This window comes from Pristiophorus japonicus, chromosome 8, assembly GCF_044704955.1.
Source record: "Pristiophorus japonicus isolate sPriJap1 chromosome 8, sPriJap1.hap1, whole genome shotgun sequence".
NCBI classification, from domain to species: Eukaryota; Metazoa; Chordata; class Chondrichthyes; family Pristiophoridae; genus Pristiophorus; species Pristiophorus japonicus.
The window spans coordinates 191,103,609-191,122,836 of NC_091984.1; the positions used below are offsets into that span (position 1 = coordinate 191,103,609).

Below are 19,228 nucleotides of genomic sequence, written 5' to 3' on the forward strand. Positions count from 1 at the left end.
ATGCCCGGGGACGGCTTGTGAAGCGGGATACAAAGATGTCCTGCCTTATCTGCACCCGTCTGTGACCCTTTGTGAGCAAAGACCTAATAAGCCAGGGAATCAACATACCACCAGGCATTTCTAGGTACCAGTGCCTCATTAATCGGGAGGTCATCGGGGAGCACACCTGTCCTTCAGATTGGTCAATAGAAATCGGGAAGATTTAAAAAAAAAATTAAGTCTATATAAAATAATGTTTTTGACACTAAAGTCCTCAGTTCTCAGTTCTTATTTATTTCAGTAATTCTTGTTGTAGTCTTTGTAGTTGTAGGAGTAGGAATTCTGTGTCTAGTATATGTAGAAGGGTGTTGCTGTAAAATCAGTAAGTGCATCTACAACAGAAAGAAGGGAAGGTTCCAAAAGTTAAGATTGTAAGACTATACCAGTCAGATACAGGCAGATATAGCTGTACAAGTTATCCTGATATTAAGAAAGGTAAGATTTAAGACAGTTAGTCCAGGTACAGCTACGGGCACAACATGTGAATTTACCGAGGAGCAGAGGATCCAGGTGGAACGGATAGAAACTTTACACATGGTGGTTCATCACTCCAGCATTGCAGAGGCTGACGTCATTCTCCCAGAAGCAAACAAGGCAACCGCATCATCCACACCAGCTCATAACGTTGCCTTTGTAGAAATTCTGGAAACATCGCTAACTACAAACCTTAATCTATTCAATAGACTGGCTTTCTAGTCTCGTTAATTTGTCAGCTGTCTAAGGAGTCTAATTTTAGGCCCATAAAATGAGCATACCAATCTTCAATTTAGATCTCTATCAGTCAAGAAGGAGTGGTTTGGTTTTTAAAAATCCAGCAGATTGTGAGAGGAAAGGAAGATTGAGAGAGGTCAGTTCCACAGTTTTGAGATCCTGCAAAAGGTTGGGAATCAGAACTCCAATCTTCTTTCAATACAGCACAACAATGACGTGCTATCCAGGATAATGGAGCTATGTGTCCGATATTTAACAAATTTGTAAAACTTTTTTGTGGTGATAATAATAACTTTTATTTATATAGCGCCTTTAACATAGTAAAACATCCCAAGACGCTTCACAGCAGTGTTACAAGCCAATACAGATAAATTTGACACCGAGCTATAAAAGAAGAAATTAAGGCAGATAACCAAAAGTTTGTTTAAAGAGGGAGGTTTAAAGGAGCGTCTTAAAGGAGGAAAGAGAGGTCGAGAGGTGGAGAGGTTTAGGGAGGGAGTTCCAGAGCTTAGGGCACAAGCGGCTGAAGGCACAGCCACTGATGGTTGAGCAGTTATAATTAGGGATGTTCAAGAAGCCAGAATTTGAGGAGCGCAGACATCTTGTGGGATTGTGAGGCTGAAAAGACTACAGAGATGGGAGGGGCAAGGCCGTGGAGTGATTTGTAAACAAGGATGAGAATTTTGAAATCGAGGCCAATCAGATTCGGCACGCCGTTTTCTTTGTCTCCTCTTCGAGCACGATCCTTGGAGTTTTGGCACTTTTACCAGGGGGCCAATGTAGGTCAGTGATCACAGAGGTGATGGGTGATCGTAACTTGGTGTGAGTTAGGACACGGGCTGCTGAGTTTTGGATGACCTCAAGTTTACGTCGTGTAGAATGTGGGAGGCCGGCCAGAAATGAGTTGGCGTAGTCAAGTCTAGAGGTAACAAAGACATGAATGAGGGTTTCAGCAGCAGAACAGCTGAGGCAATGGCAGAGGCGGGCAATGTTACGGAGGTGGAAAAAGGCGGTTTTAGTTATGCCGCGCATATGTGGCTGGAAACTCATTTCAGGGTCAAATATGACACCTAGGTTGCGAACAGTCTTGTTCACCCTCCGATTGATGCGAGGGAGAGGGATGGAGTCAGTGGTTAGGGAATGCAGTTTGTAGCGGGGACCAAAGACAATGGCTTCGGTCTTCCCAATATTTAACTGGAGAAAATTTCTGCTCATCCAGTACTGAATGTTGGACAAGCGATCTGACAATTTAGATACCAAGCAGAGGTCGATAGAAGTGGTGGAGAGGTAGAGCTGGGTGTCATCAGCGTACATGTGGAAACTAATCTTTGTTTTCGGCATTGCCGTTTTCAGGGCGAAAATGGAAACGGGGCAGGAAAGTTACCGCCCGGGTTACGTTTGCGCTGTCTGGAGTAATTATTGCCATCTGGGCCCTGTGCCAGCGCAGCGCAAAGGGAGGCATTGTATGACTTTCGCAGTGCAAAAATGAGAACCTCACCAACTAAAGTGCAGGGCTGGTAGCGCTCCGAGAGAGGCCTTGGGAGGGGCACACATTGCCCACACCCCCACAACACAAATCGCTCCAAAAAATAAAAGAATAAACACTGGAACTTACCATTTTAGCAGTTTATCTACCTCACCACCGCTGGCAGGGCCGGACCGCTGTGTTTTCCCTGCCGGTCATCACGGGGCGCGTTTTGGGGCGTGCGGGTCGGGTGCGAGTCGAAACTACTGCCGGTGTCGCAATGAGAGGCGTTGCACGCCCGGCATAGCTCTCCATGGCGGGGCTTCTAAGCACCGCCGCAAAACCCGACCTGACCGGAGGATCGCGACTGGACGCAAAAGACCTCACCGCCCCATTTCTCGCCATGGAGGTTCAAAACCCAGTGAAACCCGGAGTGCAAATGACCTGAAAATCCTGCCCGATATCTCCAAGGGGCAGCATATTGATGAGAAATAAGAGGGGGCCAAGGACAGATCCTTGGGAGACACCAGAGGTAACGATGCAGGAGTGGGAAGAGAAGCCATTGCAGGAGATTTTCTGGCTATGATTAGTTCGATAAGAATGGAACCAGGCGCGTGCAGTCCCACCCAGCTGGATGATGGTGGAGAGGCTTTGGAGGAGGATGGAGTCATTAACTGTGTCAAAGGCTGCAGACAAATCCAGAAGGACGAAGAGGGATAGTTTATCTTTGTCACAGTCACAAGGGATGTCATTTGTGACTTTGATGCGAGCCGCTTCAGTACCGCGGCAGGAGCGAAAACCAGACTGAAGGGATTCAAACATTGAATTCATGGAAAGGTGGTCACGGATTTGGGAGGTGACAACACGTTCAAGTACTTTGCACAGGAAAGGGAGGTTGGAGATGGGGCAATAGCTAGCAAGCAAAGTGGGGTCAAGAGTTGGTTTTTTGAGGCGAGGGGTGATGACGGCAGATTTGAAGGAGAGGGGAACTATTAACAATGTTGGCTAACATGGGAGCCAAAAAAGGAAGTTGGGTGGTCAGCAGTTTTGTGGGAATAGGGTCAAGGGAGCAGGAAGTGGGTCTCATAGACAAGATGAGTTTGGAGAGATCAAGAGGGGAGATCAGAGAGAAACTAGAGAAAGATGTGAGTTCAGGGCTAGGGCAGGTGGGAGCCTCAGAGGAAGTTTGGCCTGGTGGGCTAGGTGAAGGAAGGGAACTCGCAGAGGCAGCTGATTGGAAAGTCTTAATCTTTGAGACAAAGAAATCCATGAGCTCCTTACACTTGTTGGAGGTGAGTGTGGTGGAGACAGGGGAGAGGGGTTTAAGGAGACGGTTAGCAGTAGAGAATAGTAACCGTGGGTTATTTTTGCAATCCAGAACGATCCTGAAATAGTGAGCAGTTTTTGTAGACAAGAGTAGGAACCGATAATGTTTTATGTGTTCGAGCCAGATCTGGCGATGAATGGCTAAACCATTTGGCTGCCACATCCATTCAAGTCTGCGTCCTTTTGACTTGAGGGAGCGAAGATGAGGGCTGTATCAAAGGGAACAGCCGGCGTGGGAGAGAGTAATCATTATAATAGGGACTAGGGCATCAAAGGTGGTGGTGAGGACATGGTTGAGCAGATCAATGGCTGCAGAAATGTCATTGTTAAAAGAGGGCCAACAGTTGAACAGTTTTGATAGCAAGGTTAGAAGACTCAAAACATAACAAGCCTCTTTTTATTCTTTATACTTTCATATTGACAACAATTTGCACTGGCTTTATTATAAAATAATACTTTTAATATGTACCAGTGCTTGATTGGTAAGCTGTGGCACATTTCGGGAAAGAGGAAATAATCTGCACTCTTGGCAACAGAACAGCTATTTTCATGGGCCTGGGTTTTCCGTCTTCTGCCGTCCCTGTTAATGCCCCTGAAGGGCAGCAATGGCGGCGATAAGCACTTCCGGGCACGGGCCAGCTTTCAGCGCCCTGACAGGACATTCGGTACTGGTTTAGTGGGGGCGCGGAGCAGTACCACCTGGAAGTGGTGAGGCGGTGTGCAACGACTCTGGTTGTGACACTGGCTCGATTTTTGGCTGCCGCCCGACCCGTACTGCTCCGTAGTGCACCCTGCTGGGAACGCCTGTGAAGGCAGCCGTTCCAAACTATAGCAGCGGCAGTCAGGCAAGTAATGTCGAACTCCAGTAAGTGTGATTGGTTTTTTTGCGATTTATGTTGTGGTGGCCTGAGTTTGGTGGTTTTTTCAGGTTTCCCCCTGCCCCCACAACCCTTTCTTAGTACGTTCCGAGGCCTGCTGTTTAGCTCTGGATTTTCACTTGCTCAGCCGGCCTAGCGCCCTAAAAGAGGTGTGCAACCCCTCCCTTAGCGCTCCGCTCCAAACTCCAGGCTCAGCTGATGAATTTTGCTGACTGAGGCGCAAACTGTTCCCGGGTGCAAACTTTACCGCCCCGCCACCATTACCGCCCCGAATTGAGCAGAACCAAAAATCCAACCCCATGGTTCCTAATTTGGTGTAGTTATGCAATGAAAGAGAGGAACAAGGGGTATTATATATGTTTTGTTCGAAACCTTAACACAAATAGATCAGTAGATAAAGGGAGAAAATCTCCTTTACACTACTTATTCATCCACTTGGAAAATGACTTCTTTCCCACCAATGAGGAGCCCATCATGTTTGCAGTAAAATCCAGTGCTGAGATAGTGCCAGGGATTTAACACCCACCTGCAGCAACATCCCATTGAGTTGAGCCAGTGCTTAGGTTACACTGCCAGACTCATTGAAAACCCACACAAATGGCGTGACTCATATGTTGGATTTGTTTATACTTATTTCCATACAAAAGTGTTATCTGGCACTAAGGAAATATTGGCACAGCTGGTGTTCAGACAGTACTGGCATACAGGAAACTAAAATGTGTACATTTTGAATTCTGATGATTTTAAATTTTGTTGGCTTGTCTTTGGGAAAAACACTAGAATAACTTGGATTTATTTTCATACTTCTCCATTCTCAGGTGGGTCTCCATTGCCAAATGTGCTTGTAACAACCAGCACCAAAGCTTCGTGCTCTAGGTGCACGATATCATATTCATCCATGGACATCACCTACAGGAGAAATGAATTCAGCCAGTCACAGCAAACCTCAGCTCCACCCTTTTTCAGATTTAACCATGTTACCTCAACATCACAGATAAAAGTCTGTACCTTATTTATAAAATGCAATAGTCATTTGTCATAAGTTGGAATGAATTAATAATGCTGCAAATTCTCATCGGTACCTCTTCTATTGTGCTTTAAATAAACAATTTGTAAATTAAATATATAGATAGCATCAGAGCAATGGACATATGTTGCGGACCTTTCATGAAGAAAAGATCACCTGAATCCAGTATAAGATGCGTTATACTTAAGGATTTCCTACAACACACCTTCAAATGTTTAAATTCCTAACAATGCTGTGTGATGGGCATCACTAAGTAATAGCTAGTTGCAGCTAGTTTGTATTAATATTTTCACCATGGTTAATTAACATATTCTTGGGATAAGGCATTCTCAATAATCTTGCATTTATATGACACACTTTGGGGGTAATCCTGATTCTGTGCAATAGTGTAAAACGGGTGATTGTGAGTTGGCAGCCCATTTTACATCTCTCCCAATTTTTATTTTTATCGACTACAATGGAAATAAAATTCAGGAAAGATGTGAAACAGGCTGCCGACTCGCGATCACCCGTTTTACACTATCGGCCAAAGCCAAAATCTCCCGCCTTTGTGCTTCTGGAAGCTGTTTCTGCTTCTCAGCAATGTGGAATTGGCAGTATAACTGCAGCCACACCAGCACCACTTCAGCATTGAGCACATATACTCAGACCTCCATGGCCCTGCACTGGTCAAAGTATAACAGCATCTGGTGATGTTCACAGCCCCAGTAATACGCTGTGCCAGCTTCTCGTTTGTAATGTGAGACAAGAGCCAATTGACCTAGATACAGTTTAAAAAGAGGCAGCTCGTGCAGAGCACGGAGTGCAGCAGCATAGAGTGGTATTTGTGAGTTTGGTAAGTGGGTGAGTTTTAAGGACAAGTGGGGGTGGCAGGTGCTGTTTTGTCTTGTTTTTCCTACCAGTGCTGACACTAGAGCAGCTGATAAGGAGTGCGAGAGTAGGAGACGGAGGCCCAGAGATCAGCCCAACCAGCTGCAGACAAAGATAGAGGGGTGAGAAATCGAGAGGTGACGTCAGAGTGCGGGGAGGAGCAGCGTCAGTGGCAGTCCGGGGTCAGCGGCCTACAAAGGCCCAGCGGCAGTCGGTGAGCGAGCAGTGCGGGGAGAAGGGACAAGAAATCAAAAAGTGACGTCACAGCCAAGCTGGTAAGTGGTTGGCTGATCAGCTGGTGAGTATACCTCTTTGATTTTGTGTTCTAATAGATAAGAGGATAAATTACTAAATAGCTGTTTAGTGTGTGTAGTGGGAGTCAGTGATTTTGCTGGGTAATTTAAGGGTAACTAGTGGGATGGCAGGGCAGCTCGTTCAAACGGAATGCAACACCTGTGCCATGTGGGAATTCCTGGATGCTTCCCGCAACGGGGATGACCACATGTGCAGGAAGTGTCTCCAGCTCCTCCAACTCGAGCGCCGAGTCTCGGAGCTTGAGCGAGGACTGGAGGCACTGAGGAGCATCCGAGAGAACGAGAGGTACGTGGATAGCTCATTTCAGGCGTTGGTCATCCCACAGATTAAAAGGGTACAGGAGGATAGGGAACGGGTGACCATCGCACACAAGAGTATGGTGAGGCAGGTAGTGCAGGAGTCCCCGGAGGCTATCCCGCTCTCCAACCGGTACTCTATTCTGACTACTGGCGACGGCGGGATGCCTCTGGGGAATGCAGTCAGGGCCAAATCCACAGCACCTGGGTGGCTCAGCTGCACAGGGCGGGAGGAAGAAGACGGGAAGGGCTATAGTGATAGGAGATTCAATAGTTAGGGGAGCAGATAGGCGCTTCTGCGGCAGCAAAAGTGACATCAGGATGGTGTGTTGCCTCCCTGGTGCAAGGGTCAATGATGTCACGGAGCGACTGCAGGGCATTCGGGGGAGGGAAGGGGAACAGCCAATGGTTGTGGTCCACATTGGTACCAACGACATAGGTAGAAAGAGGGGTGAGGTCCTGAAAGCTGATTTTAGGGAGCTAGGAGTAAGATTGAAAGCCAGGACCTCAAAGGTGGTAATCTCGGGATTACTGCCAGTGCCACGTACTAGTGAGGGTAGAAATAGGAAGGCTATTCAGATAAATACGTGGCTGGGGCATTGGTGTAGGAGGGAGGGCTTTAGTTTCCTGAACAATTGGGACCGTTTCTGGGGTAGGTGGGACCTGTACAAGTCGGACAGGTTACACCTCAACAGAGACGGGACCAATGTTCTCGCGGGTGGTTTTGATAGTACGGTTGGGAGGGCTTTAAACTAGCTTGGCAGGGGGATGGGAACCCAGGAGAGGGCTCTGAGCTAGTTAGAGTGAGTGAGAGCTCAGATGAACAGAACCCCAAGAAAGGATGCAAAAGGCAGGAGGCAACAGAACAGAGTAGCACTGGGGTAAGTGTAAACCACAAGGTGATAGGAAGGGACAATATGTTTGAATATAAAGGGGCTGCAGGAGGGGTCAAAACTAAAAATCATGGTTTAAAAACTAGTATTAAAACACTTTACCTAAACGCATGCAGCATTCGAAACAAAGTAAATGAGTTAACGGCACAAATCATTACAAATGGGTACGATTTGGTGGCCATTACAGAAACGTGGTTGCAGGGTGGCCAAGACTGGGAATTAAACATACAGGGGTATCTGACAATTTGGAAAGATAGACAAGAAGGGAAAGGAGGTGGGGTAGCTCTGTTAATAAAGGATGATATCAGGGCAGTTGTGAGAGACGATATTGGCTCTAATGAACAAAATATTGAATCATTGTGGGTGGAGATTAGAGATAGTAAGGGGAAAAAGTCACTGGTGGGTGTAGTTTATAGGCCTCCAAATAATAACTTCACGGTGGGGCGGACAATAATCAAGGGAATAATGGAGGCATGTGAAAAAGGAACGGCAGTAATCATGGGGGATTTTAACCTACATATCGATTGGTCAAATCAGATTGCACGGGGTAGCCTTGAGGAGGAATTCTTAGAATGCATACGGGATTGTTTCTTAGAACAGTATGTTACAGAACCTAGGGAGCAAGCTATCTTAGATCTGGTCCTGTGTAATGAGACAGGAATAATAAAAGATCTCCTCGTAAAAGATCCTCTCGGAATGAGTGATCACAGTATGGTTGAATTTGTAATACAGATTGAGGGTGAGGAAGTAATGTCTCAAACGAGCGTACTATGCTTAAACATAGGGGACTAAAGTGGGAAGAAGGCAGAGTTCGCTAAAGTAGACTGGGAACACAGTGGCACAATTGAGGAACAGTGGAGGACTTTTAAGGAGCTCTTTCATAGTGCTCAACAAAAATATATTCCAGTGAAAAAGGGCGGTAAGAGAAGGGATAACCAGCCGTGGATAAACAAGGAAATAAAGGAGAGTATCAAATTATAAACCAATGCGTATAAGGTGGCCAAGCTTAGTGGGAAACTAGAAGATTGGGAAAATTTTAAACGACAGCAAAGAATGACTAGGAAGCAATAAAAAAAGGAAACATAGATTACGAAAGTAAACTTGCGCAAAACATAAAAACAGATAGTAAAAGTTTTTAACGATATATAAAACGGAAAAGAGTGACTAAAGTAAATGTTGGTCCCTTAGAAGATGAGAAGGGGGATTTAATAATGGGAAATGTGGAAATGGCTGAGACCTTAAACAATTATTTTGCTTCGGTCTTCACAGTGGAATACACAAAAACCATGCCAAAAATTGCTGGTCACGGGAATGTGGGAAGGGAGGACCTTGAGACAATCACTATCACTAGAGGGGTAGTGCTGGACAGGCTAATGGATCTCAAAGTAGATAAGTCCCCTGGTCCTGATGAAATGCATCCCAGGGTATTAAAAGAGATGGCGGAAGTTATAGCAGATGCATTCGTTATAATCTACCAAAATTCTCTGGACTCTGGGGAGGTACCTGCGGATTGGAAAGCAGCTAATGTAACACCTCTGTTTAAAAAAGGGGGCAGACAAAAGGCAGGTAACTATAGGCCGGTTAGTTTAACATCTGTAGTGGGGAAAATGCTTGAAGCTATCATTAAGGAAGAAATAGCAGGACATCGAGATAGGAATAGTGCAATCAAGCAGACGCACCATGGATTCATGAAGGGGACATCATGTTTAACTAATTTACTGGAATTCTTTGAGGATATAACGAGCATGGTGGATAGAGGTGTACCGATGGATGTGGTGTATTTAGATTTCCAAAAGGCATTCGATAAGGTGCCACATAAAAGGTTACTGCAGAAGATAAAGGTACGTGGAGTCAGAGGAAATGTATTAGCATGGATAGAGAATTGGCTGGCTAACAGAATGCAAAGAGTCGGGATAAATGGGTCCTTTTCGGGTTGGAAATCGGTGGTTAGTGGTGTGCCACATGGATTGGTGCTGGGACCACAACTGTTTACAATATACATAGATGACCTGGAAGAGGGGACAGAGTGTAGTGTAACAAAATTTGCAGATGACACAAAGATTAGTGGGAAAGCGAGTTGTGTAGAGGACACAGAGAGGCTGCAAAGAGATTTAGATAGGTTAAGCGAATGGGCTAAGGTTTGGCAGATGGAATACAATGTCGGAAAATGTGAGGTCATCCACCTTGGAAAAAAAAACAGTAAAAGGGAATATTATTTGAATGGGGAGAAATTACAACATGCTGCGGTGCAGAGGGACCTGGGGTCCTTGTGCATGAATCCCAAAAAGTTAGTTTGCAGGTGCAGCAGGTAATCAGGAAGGCGAATGGAATGTTGGCCTTCATTGCGAGAGGGATGGAGTACAAAAGCAGGGAGATCCTGCTGCAACTGTACAGGGTATTGGTGAGGCCGCACCTGGAGTACTGCGTGCAGTTTTGGTCACCTTACTTAAGGAAAGATATACTAGCTTTGGAGGGGGTACAGAGTCGATTCACTAGGCTGATTCCGGAGATGAGGGGGCTACCTTATGATGATAGATTGAGTAGACTGGGTCTTTACTCATTGGAGTTCAGAAGGATGAGGTTTGATCTTATAGAAACACTTAAAATAATGAAAGGGATAGACAAGATAGAGGCAGAGAGGTTGTTTCCACTGGTCGGGGAGACTAGAACTAGAGGGCACAGCCTCAAAATACAGGGGAGCCAATTTAAAACCGAGTTGAGAAGGAATTTCTTCTCCCAGAGGGTTGTGAATCTGTGGAATTCTCTGCCCAGGGAAGCAGTTGAGGCTAGCTCATTGAATGTATTCAAATCACAGATAGATAGATTTTTAACCAATAAGGGAATTAAGGGTTATGGGGAGCGGGCGGGTAAGTGGAGCTGAGTCCACGGCTAGATCAGCCATGATCTTGTTGAATGGCGGAGCAGGCTCGAGGGGCTAGATGGCCTACTCCTGTTCCTAATTCTTATGTTCTTATGTTCTTATGTCCCATAGGGTCTTTTCTAATATTACAAGTGTCACTGACAATGAGCAGAGCCCTGTGCACATATTTACATGGGCATCATCCACAATACTCTGCTTTCCCCTGGGTAGAGAGTGGTGCATGCAGGCCATTTAGAATTTGATGTTGTCCACTCGCACTGCTTAGAAACAAGTACTTTTCTCGCTTGGTATTTTCATCGCCAGAACGTGTGCAGTAAACAGAGGCGTCTGTGTGTGTATATATTTTTATCATTCCTATTGCAACAATAACAATAATAACTTTTATTTATATAAGCGCCTAAAACATCCCAACGCGCTTCACAGCAGTGTTACAAGACAAAACAAATAAATTTGACACCGAGCTACCTAAGAAGAAATTATGGCAGATGAACAAAAGCTTGGTCAAAGAGGTAGGTTTTAAGGAGCGTCTTAAAGGAGGAAAGAGAGATAGAGAGGTGGAGAGGTTTAGGGAGGGAGTTCCAGAGCTTAGGGCACAGGCAGCTGAAGGCACAGGCAATGATGCTTATAATCAGGGATGCTCAGGAGGACAGAATTTGAGGAGCGCAGACATCTCAGGGGATTGTGAGACTGAAAGAGATTACAGAGATAGGGAGGGGCGAGGCCACAGAGAGATTTGTAAACAAGGATGAGAATTTTGAAATCAAACCGAGAGCCAATGTAGGTCAGCGAGCACAGGGGTGATGGGTGATCGGGACTTGGTGCGAGTAAGGAAAAGGGCTGCCGAGTTTTGGATGACATCAAGTTTACATCGGGTAGAATTTGGGAGGCCAGCCAGGAGTGCGTTGGAGTAGTCAAGTCTAAGAGGTAACAAAGGCATGGATGAGGGTTTCAGCAGCAGATGAGCTGAGGCAAGGGCGGAGACGGGCAACGTTACAGAGGTGGAAATAGGCGGTTTTAGTTATGCCGCTGATATGTGGTCGGAAGCTCATTTCAGGGTCAAATATGATGCCTAGTTTGCAAACAATCTGGTTTAGCCTCAGATAGATGCTGTTACAATATAAGGGGAGATGTTCTTAGATCTGTCGCTGGGCTCATTGGATTGGGCGTTGAGAATAACAGAAAATTGGGCGGGTCAGAGCACAGGCCATTGAAAGAGTTCTCCTGATTTTCCTTCCGTTCAATTAAATGGAGGAAAATTGGACGTGTTCCTTTGCGATTCAGCCCGGCCCAGTTTTTCAATATTCGTTGCATTTGGTGAATCCAAACACGGAGCCAAGAAAATCTCCCTGATAGAGTGAGGCAGACAACTATTGTAGCATAGCTTTGTGAACTAACTTAAAGGAATGCTGTTAAAAAAAATAGTTTCTCACCTTTGCATCAAAGGCATGCTTGAAAATTTCACACAATGTTTTTGCATAGGCCTGGGACGTCCCAGTTTCTGTGGCATACAAGATGGTGGCTTTTACTCTTTTGGTCATTGCTTGTCGCATCAACTTTGCAGAGAATTTCACTGCCCTTTTCAAATGAAAATGTCAGAGTATTAGGACTGGATGTCTTCATAGTGCAGATAATGACAGCATACTATGGCAGGTATTTTGGAAGAATCTCCTCAGGAGCTTGTACCCACCCATTTGCTTCAGCTATGGAATCAGACCCAGACCATGGAAAGTACTGCACCACATGAATTCTGTTCTCTGTCAAATCTCATCATGCCAGTTGGCATTGCTTCACTGTTTCCAGCTATTGCTCTGTGTGGCCGTCTTTCGGAAAGAATAAGTCTGTTTTTATCTTGTCCAAACACATGGTGAACCAGCAATGCCTGGCCCCAGTGGTTTGTTTTTCCAAAAGTGCTGGTATTATTAGTGGTGCAAAACAGGTTTAGCGTTGTGCAGAGTAGGCATACTCAGTAAATTAGAAGCAATATTTTATGAAACTTGAAAGAGTGGTGTGCAGAAAAAAGAACATTGGTTATGTTATATAGAAAGGATTAAAACTTTTTCAGATACCCATGCAAAGTATATAAACAAGCTACTAGAAGATTTTAATTATAGTAATAGCAACATAGAAACATAGAAAATAGGTGCAGGAGAAGGCCATTCGGCCCTTCAATCCTGCACCACCATTCAATAAGATCATGGCTGATTATTCCCTCAGTACCACTGCCACTGTTGCATTTTTGGATCTTTTCTGCCCTTGTTACTGTCATGTATCTTACATTATTATATATAACTGTATCCTAACATGCTAAACATGACTGTAATAAGATATGACCTGTAACCACCAGCATACCTTACCACCAGGGGTGCACTTGCAAGAGACAGGTATATAAGGACAGGTCTCAGGCAAGTGCAGCATTCCAGAGCTGTAAAATAAAGGTGCAGGTCCAGAGTGACCTTGACTTCACTACATGCCTCGTGTGAATCTGTACTGAGGGGACAGGACTTTACAGTGGCGACGAGGATGGGATCGGGTGCAACATGTCAAGAGTGCGGGAAAATTACAACCCATAGCTTATGCCTCCAGGTCACTTTCGCGGGCGGAGCGCGGGTACGGAATGATAGAGAAGGAGGCGCTCGCGTGCGTGTATGGTGTCAAAAAGATGCACCAATACCTTTTCGGGGCCAAGTTTGCATTAGAAACCGACCACAAGCCCCTCACGTGCCTCCTATCCGAGAGCAAGGCAATAAACGCCAACGCCTCGCCGCGAATTCAATGGTGGGCACTCATGCTGGCGTCCTACGAATAAGGCACAGACCAGGCACAGACAACTGTGCCGACGCGCTCAGCAGGCTACCCCTGGCGACCACGGAAGGGTCTGACGAACAGGACTGTGAGATAGTCATGGCAATCAATGCCTTTGAGTCCACAGGTTCGCCCATGACGACTCGCCAAATCAGAGCCTGGACGGCCAGCGACCCCACGTTATCCTTAGTCCTAACCGGTGACTGGGCAGAGGCTCGCGATGCCTGCCCCGAGGAATTAAAATCCTTTCACAGGCGCATGCATGAGCTATCACTACAAGCAGACTGCCTGATGTGGGGCAGCCGAGTAGTCATGCCTCTGCGAGGCAGGGAGGCATTTGTCCGGGAGCTCCACCGCGAGCACCCGGGGATCGTTCTCATGAAGGCCATAACCAGATTCCACGTCTGGTGACCTGGTATTGACGCGGACTTGGAGCTCTGTGTCCGAAGGTGCACCATTTGTGCCCAACTCAGCAATGCCCCCAGGTAGGCTCCACTGAGCCCCTGGCCCTGGCCTACCAAACCGTGGTCGCGGGTGCACGTAGACTATGCGGGCCCATTCATGGGCAAAATGTTCCTCGTAGTTGTAGATGCATTTTCAAAGTGGATCGAATGCACCATTTTAAACTCGAGCACAACCTCCACCACTGTGGAGAGCCTCGCAACCATGTTTGCAATGCACGGAATCCCTGACACATTGGTCAGTGACAATGGAATGAGATAGGGGACAAAGTGTTTGTACTAAACTATGGCAGGGGTCCCAAATGGCTTGCAGGGACTGTAACGGGCAAGGAAGGAAACAGGCTACTGGTAGTACAAATGGATAATGGCAAAATCTGCCGGAGGCATGTAGACCAAGTCAAAAGCAGATTTACCAACAACTCTGCGGAACCAGAGGCAGACTACAATGTGGAACTCGCACCACACCTGGTGGACAGACAGAGGGAACAACCTGAGGAAAGGGCAATCCCACAGACAGCCCAGGCGAGTCAACAACAATCACACCAATCAAAACAGACAGCCCAGGCGAGATACCAGCAACCACACCCAAAGAAAAACAGACACCAAGGCAAACAACTGAACCACAACTCAGACGCTCCACGCGAGAGCGCAGACCACCTGAGAGACTGAACCTATAAAGACAATAAGACCTTGGGGGAGGGTGATGTCATGTATCTTACATTATTATATATAACTGTATCCTAACATGCGAAACATGACTGTAATAAGATATGATCTGTAACCACCAGCATACCTTACCACCAGGGGTGCACTTGCAAGAGACAGGTATATAAGGACAGGTCTCAGGCAAGTGCAGCATTCCAGAGCTGTGAAATAAAGGTGCAGGTCCAGAGTGACCTTGACTTCACTACATGCCTCGTGTGAATCTGTACTGAGGGAACAGGACTTTACAGTTACTCTAGATTATTTTGGCTCTCATATCTTAGATCACACACAAAGGTGAGTCCCCTCTCCCCATACCTTCAATTGAATCTATTCTATTCTTAAGATCTAGGTGAGACTTCATTAAGCCACCAAGGAAAATAATACAGAAAATCCTGTCTGGTAATTATTTGGAGCTACTCTCAATAGAATCTCTCTCAATCGTCAATGACCAAACAAGTCTTAAGTTTTAAGTTCAAAATCACTAAGTGAATTCAGTTAACGAAAGGCAAACAAGCATATAATAGTTATATATTTACACCTAACTCCTCAAGTGGAAAAACACTAAAAGGGTTGTCAACAAAAATACTAAGCTACCCTTTCTAAATAGCTTAAGCTAGGCTTCTGCTTAAATGTCTCACCACTGCAAGACAATGTAACCAATCCATCTCTTGCAAGTTTCAAACCAATTTCTTCTCTCTCTGAAAGGTTTCAAACTGATTGCTTCCTTCCCAGATATTTTCAAATTAAGTCTCCAATTCAAAGAGCTCTTTCTATATCCCAGAAAGAGTTACCAGGACTTCCTGGCAGTGAATAACTGTCCACTCAAATTTAAAAAGCAGCCATCAGTCATACAGCATTATTTAAGTTTGAATGATTCCTCTCTCAAACCTCGAGCTAAAGAAACGTGCAACATTGTCGTCATTTAAGCCTGGGCCAAGATTCTGGCTGTTGCTGGTTCATTTTTAAACTGCTTGGGGCCGAAATTTAGGCCCACCAGAAAGCTGGCGCACCTACCTTTTTTGCGGTGAGACGGGCTTCCGATCGATTTTCTCCTCTTTGAAGTTTTTTCCGCATCGGACCAGAAGTCGGTCATAATGAGGGCGCAAGTGTGGCGGTAAGTGCTGGTGAGGGGCGGATGTGGGGTCGGGACCAAGTCTCCGCTGCTGTCACTCAGCGGCAGAGCGGTGGTGATGTCACTGGGCGTGTGCGTCACCACGTCTCTCCTCTCATTTAAAGGGGAGAGAAGCAGCGATTTTTTAGGTTTGGCCACTGGGCCACCAGGGAGGATTTTGGCCGGGCCAGCGGCCTGGCACCCAAGAGGCGGTGCGCGCTTTGATGATGTGCTTGGGGCGGTCGGCAGCAACGGGGCAGAAATAGGGACCGCCAGAAAAATCCCCGAGTTGAATTTGGATTGTGGCGGCCAATGGACTGCAACGCGGCGGCAGCCATTCGATTCCGCCGCATGGCCGCCGCAAAACGGCGGTAACGGGCCTTATCCGGACCCTGAATTTTGGCCCCCTTATGACATGGATTTAAAGGAACAGCCACCAAACCAAAACTAGACTGAAGTATTTCTGACACATGTAGGTAACATATACTGAAATCTACCTGTTAAATTCATTTAAAATATTAAGCAACATATTTTATCATTTCTTGAAGTATTTTGCTCCTATAAACAATAGTGTGTTGAATATAATAAACTTACTTTGCTAGCTTTTTAAATCCAATGGTTCTCTTTTTGGTGGGAGTTCTATTGGCTCCTTTCCACTCATGAGTGATCCAGGGATCTGACTGCATGAGAAAAAGCAGTTAATACAGTTAACCGAAGAACATGCAATGAAGCATAAGATATGTTACAGGCAGGAACATGGGATTTTGATTCTGAGATAATTTCACAGGGCGAGAGCTCACAATCAACAAGTTTTAAGCTCTTGAAGAACATCCCAATTAGTTTTCACTCATACAATGTGACAAATCTACTGGCATCACTCATAGGTACCGTCTAGTCCAGGGATTTTCAATCAGGTCACTGTGGAAAGGTTATCTTTGAGGTGGCATTATACATCATGTAGGTATGCAACAACATTTTAAACAGCGCCTTTTTGTTCTGTTGCTAGGTCTTTGCATGATGCATGGCGATACCAAACCTACTCACCAGAATATGTTACTAAGGTATTATTTGTCAAATGTGGAGTGTTATTTGCTTTCGTTAATCATTTTTTAATCAAACATTGGTTTTGCTATATCACCATTGTGGGAGGGGAAGCTCACATTTCTGAAACGCTTTGTTTCGGCGCGGTCTGGAGATATCAAAAGGGTTAAAAGTTGAAGATTGAAGTTTGGATTAAAACAGGATGTTTGGATAGAAACAGGCTGCTAGACATAAGAACATAGGAACATAAGAATTAGGAACAGGAGTAGGCCATCTAGCCCCTCGAGCCTGCTCCGCCATTCAATAAGATCATGGCTGATCTGGCCGTGGACTCAGCTCCACTTACCCGCCCTCTCCCCGTAACCCTTAATTCCCTTATTGCTTAAAAATCTATCTATCTTTGACTTGAAAACATTCAATGAGCCAGCCTCAACTGCTTCCTTGGGCAGAGAATTCCACAGATTCACAACCCTCTGGGAGAAGGAATTCTTTCTCAACTCGGTTTTAAATCGGCTCCTCCGTATTTTGAGGCTGTGCCTCCTAGTTCTAGTCTCCCCTACCAATGGAAACAACCTCTCTGCCTCTATCTTGTCTATCCCTTTCATGATTTTAAATGTTTCTATAAGATCACCCCTCATCCTTCTGAACTCCAAGGAGTAAAGACCCAGTCTACTCAATCTACCATCATAAGGTAACCCCCTCATTTCTCGAATCAGCCTAGTGAATCGTCTCTGTACCCCTTCCAAAGCTAGTATATCCTTCCTTAAGTAAGGTGACCAAAACTGCACGCAGTACTCCAGGTGCGGCCTTACCAATACCTTATACAGTTGCAGCAACACCTCCCTGCTTTTGTACTCCATCCCTTTCGCAATGAAGGCCAACATTCCATTTGCCTTCCTGATTACCTGCTGCACCTGCAAACTAACCTTTTGGGATTCATGTTTTTATTGAGTGCACAAGGTTGCAGCCCCTGTTTTGTTATCTAAAGGGGCTGCTCCTGAAATTCTGGCTGCACTTCAGTCCCACACTCCTGATCTTCAGGCACCCTGTGCGGAGTGGAGCGGGTAGGTCCGAGGGCCTCCTCGTAGGACTGCTCCTGGGCACGGCCAAGGGTGCCATCAGCCGGTCCAGGCAGCGGGCGGTCGAGGGGGTCGATCAGCCAGACTGCCTGCCTCTCTTCCGCTCTTACATCCGGTCCAGGGTGTCCTTGGAGATGGAGCACGCGGTGTCCACCGGTACGCTCGCGGCCTTCCGTGAGGGGTGGGCACCGGAGGGACTGGAGTGCATCATCACGCCCGGCAACCAAATTTTAATTTGATTTTATGTTTTTAAGTTAATTTGTTTTAATTGCCGGTGCTTTTAGTGTCCACCTCCCCTTTTATAGGGGGCACTTGGAAAAAAAAAAATATGTTTTTGTGCCCAAAAAAAAACCCCCCAAAAATACCACAAAAAAAAAAGGGCCTGTAAATGTTTGGTGTTTCCCCCAGATCGGGGGGGCATGGTTTAATGTTTTCCGTTGACTCCCAAAAAGAGTTTCATGCACAAGGACCCCCAGGTCCCTCTGCACCACAGCATGTTGTAATTTCTCCCCATTCAAATAATATTCCCTTTTACTGTTTTTTTTCCTAAGATGGATGATCTCACACTTTCCGACATTGTATTCCATCTGCCAAACCTTAGCCCATTTGCTTAACCTATCCAAATCTCCTTGCAGCCTCCCTGAGTCCTCTACACAACCTGCTTTCCCACTAATCTTAGTGTCATCAGCAAATTTTGTTGCACTACACTCTGTCCCCTCCTCTAGGTCATCTATGTATATTGTAAACAGTTGTGGTCCCAGCACTGATCCCTGTGGCACACCACTAACCACTGATTTCCAACTGGAAAAGGATCCATTTATCCCGACTCTCTGCTTTCTGTTCGCCAGCCAATTCTCGATCTAGACGATATGGAGCCAGGTAGCCATTGAAATATGTCTATCTGATCACCTGTGTGTTTACAGTACTTCATGGTGGGAGTTCATTTATGGCAGTGAGACTTGACTTCAGGATTATGAGTAGCTGGTCATTAATCTGCATGTTAACTATTAACTCATCGCCGAGAGCATGCAGAAATCAAGCGCAGGCAGCGCAAAGAGCGCGCGGCAAATCAGTCCCACCCACCCTTTCCCTCAACGACTGTCTGTCCCACGTGTGACAGGGACAGTGGTCCGCATATTGGACGGTTCAGTCACCTAAGAACTTACTTTTAGAGTGGAAGCAAGTCTTCCTCGATTCTGTGAGACTGCTTATGATAATGATGAACTATTTGTATATATCTATGCATGGAATCAAAGAAATGCTTCTGTTTCTGATTATTATGCGAGGAGACAATCTGGTTTGTGCATAGTAATTCAGAAAGCAGTTAG

At 45.8% G+C, this 19,228-nt stretch overlaps 1 protein-coding gene across 1 annotated transcript in view; it reads right to left on the reverse strand.

Moving 5' to 3' along the window:
- nos1 (nitric oxide synthase 1 (neuronal)) overlaps positions 1-19,228 on the reverse strand; it is a 100,955-nt gene that overhangs the window by 31,530 nt on the left and 50,197 nt on the right. Inside the window, exons 12-14 of the mRNA XM_070886322.1 lie at positions 16,375-16,460; positions 12,132-12,276; positions 5,224-5,328 (exon numbers count right to left, since the gene is read on the reverse strand). Of these exons, the coding sequence (XP_070742423.1) occupies positions 5,224-5,328; positions 12,132-12,276; positions 16,375-16,460 (336 nt within the window). The remainder of the gene's footprint in view (positions 1-5,223; positions 5,329-12,131; positions 12,277-16,374; positions 16,461-19,228) is intronic.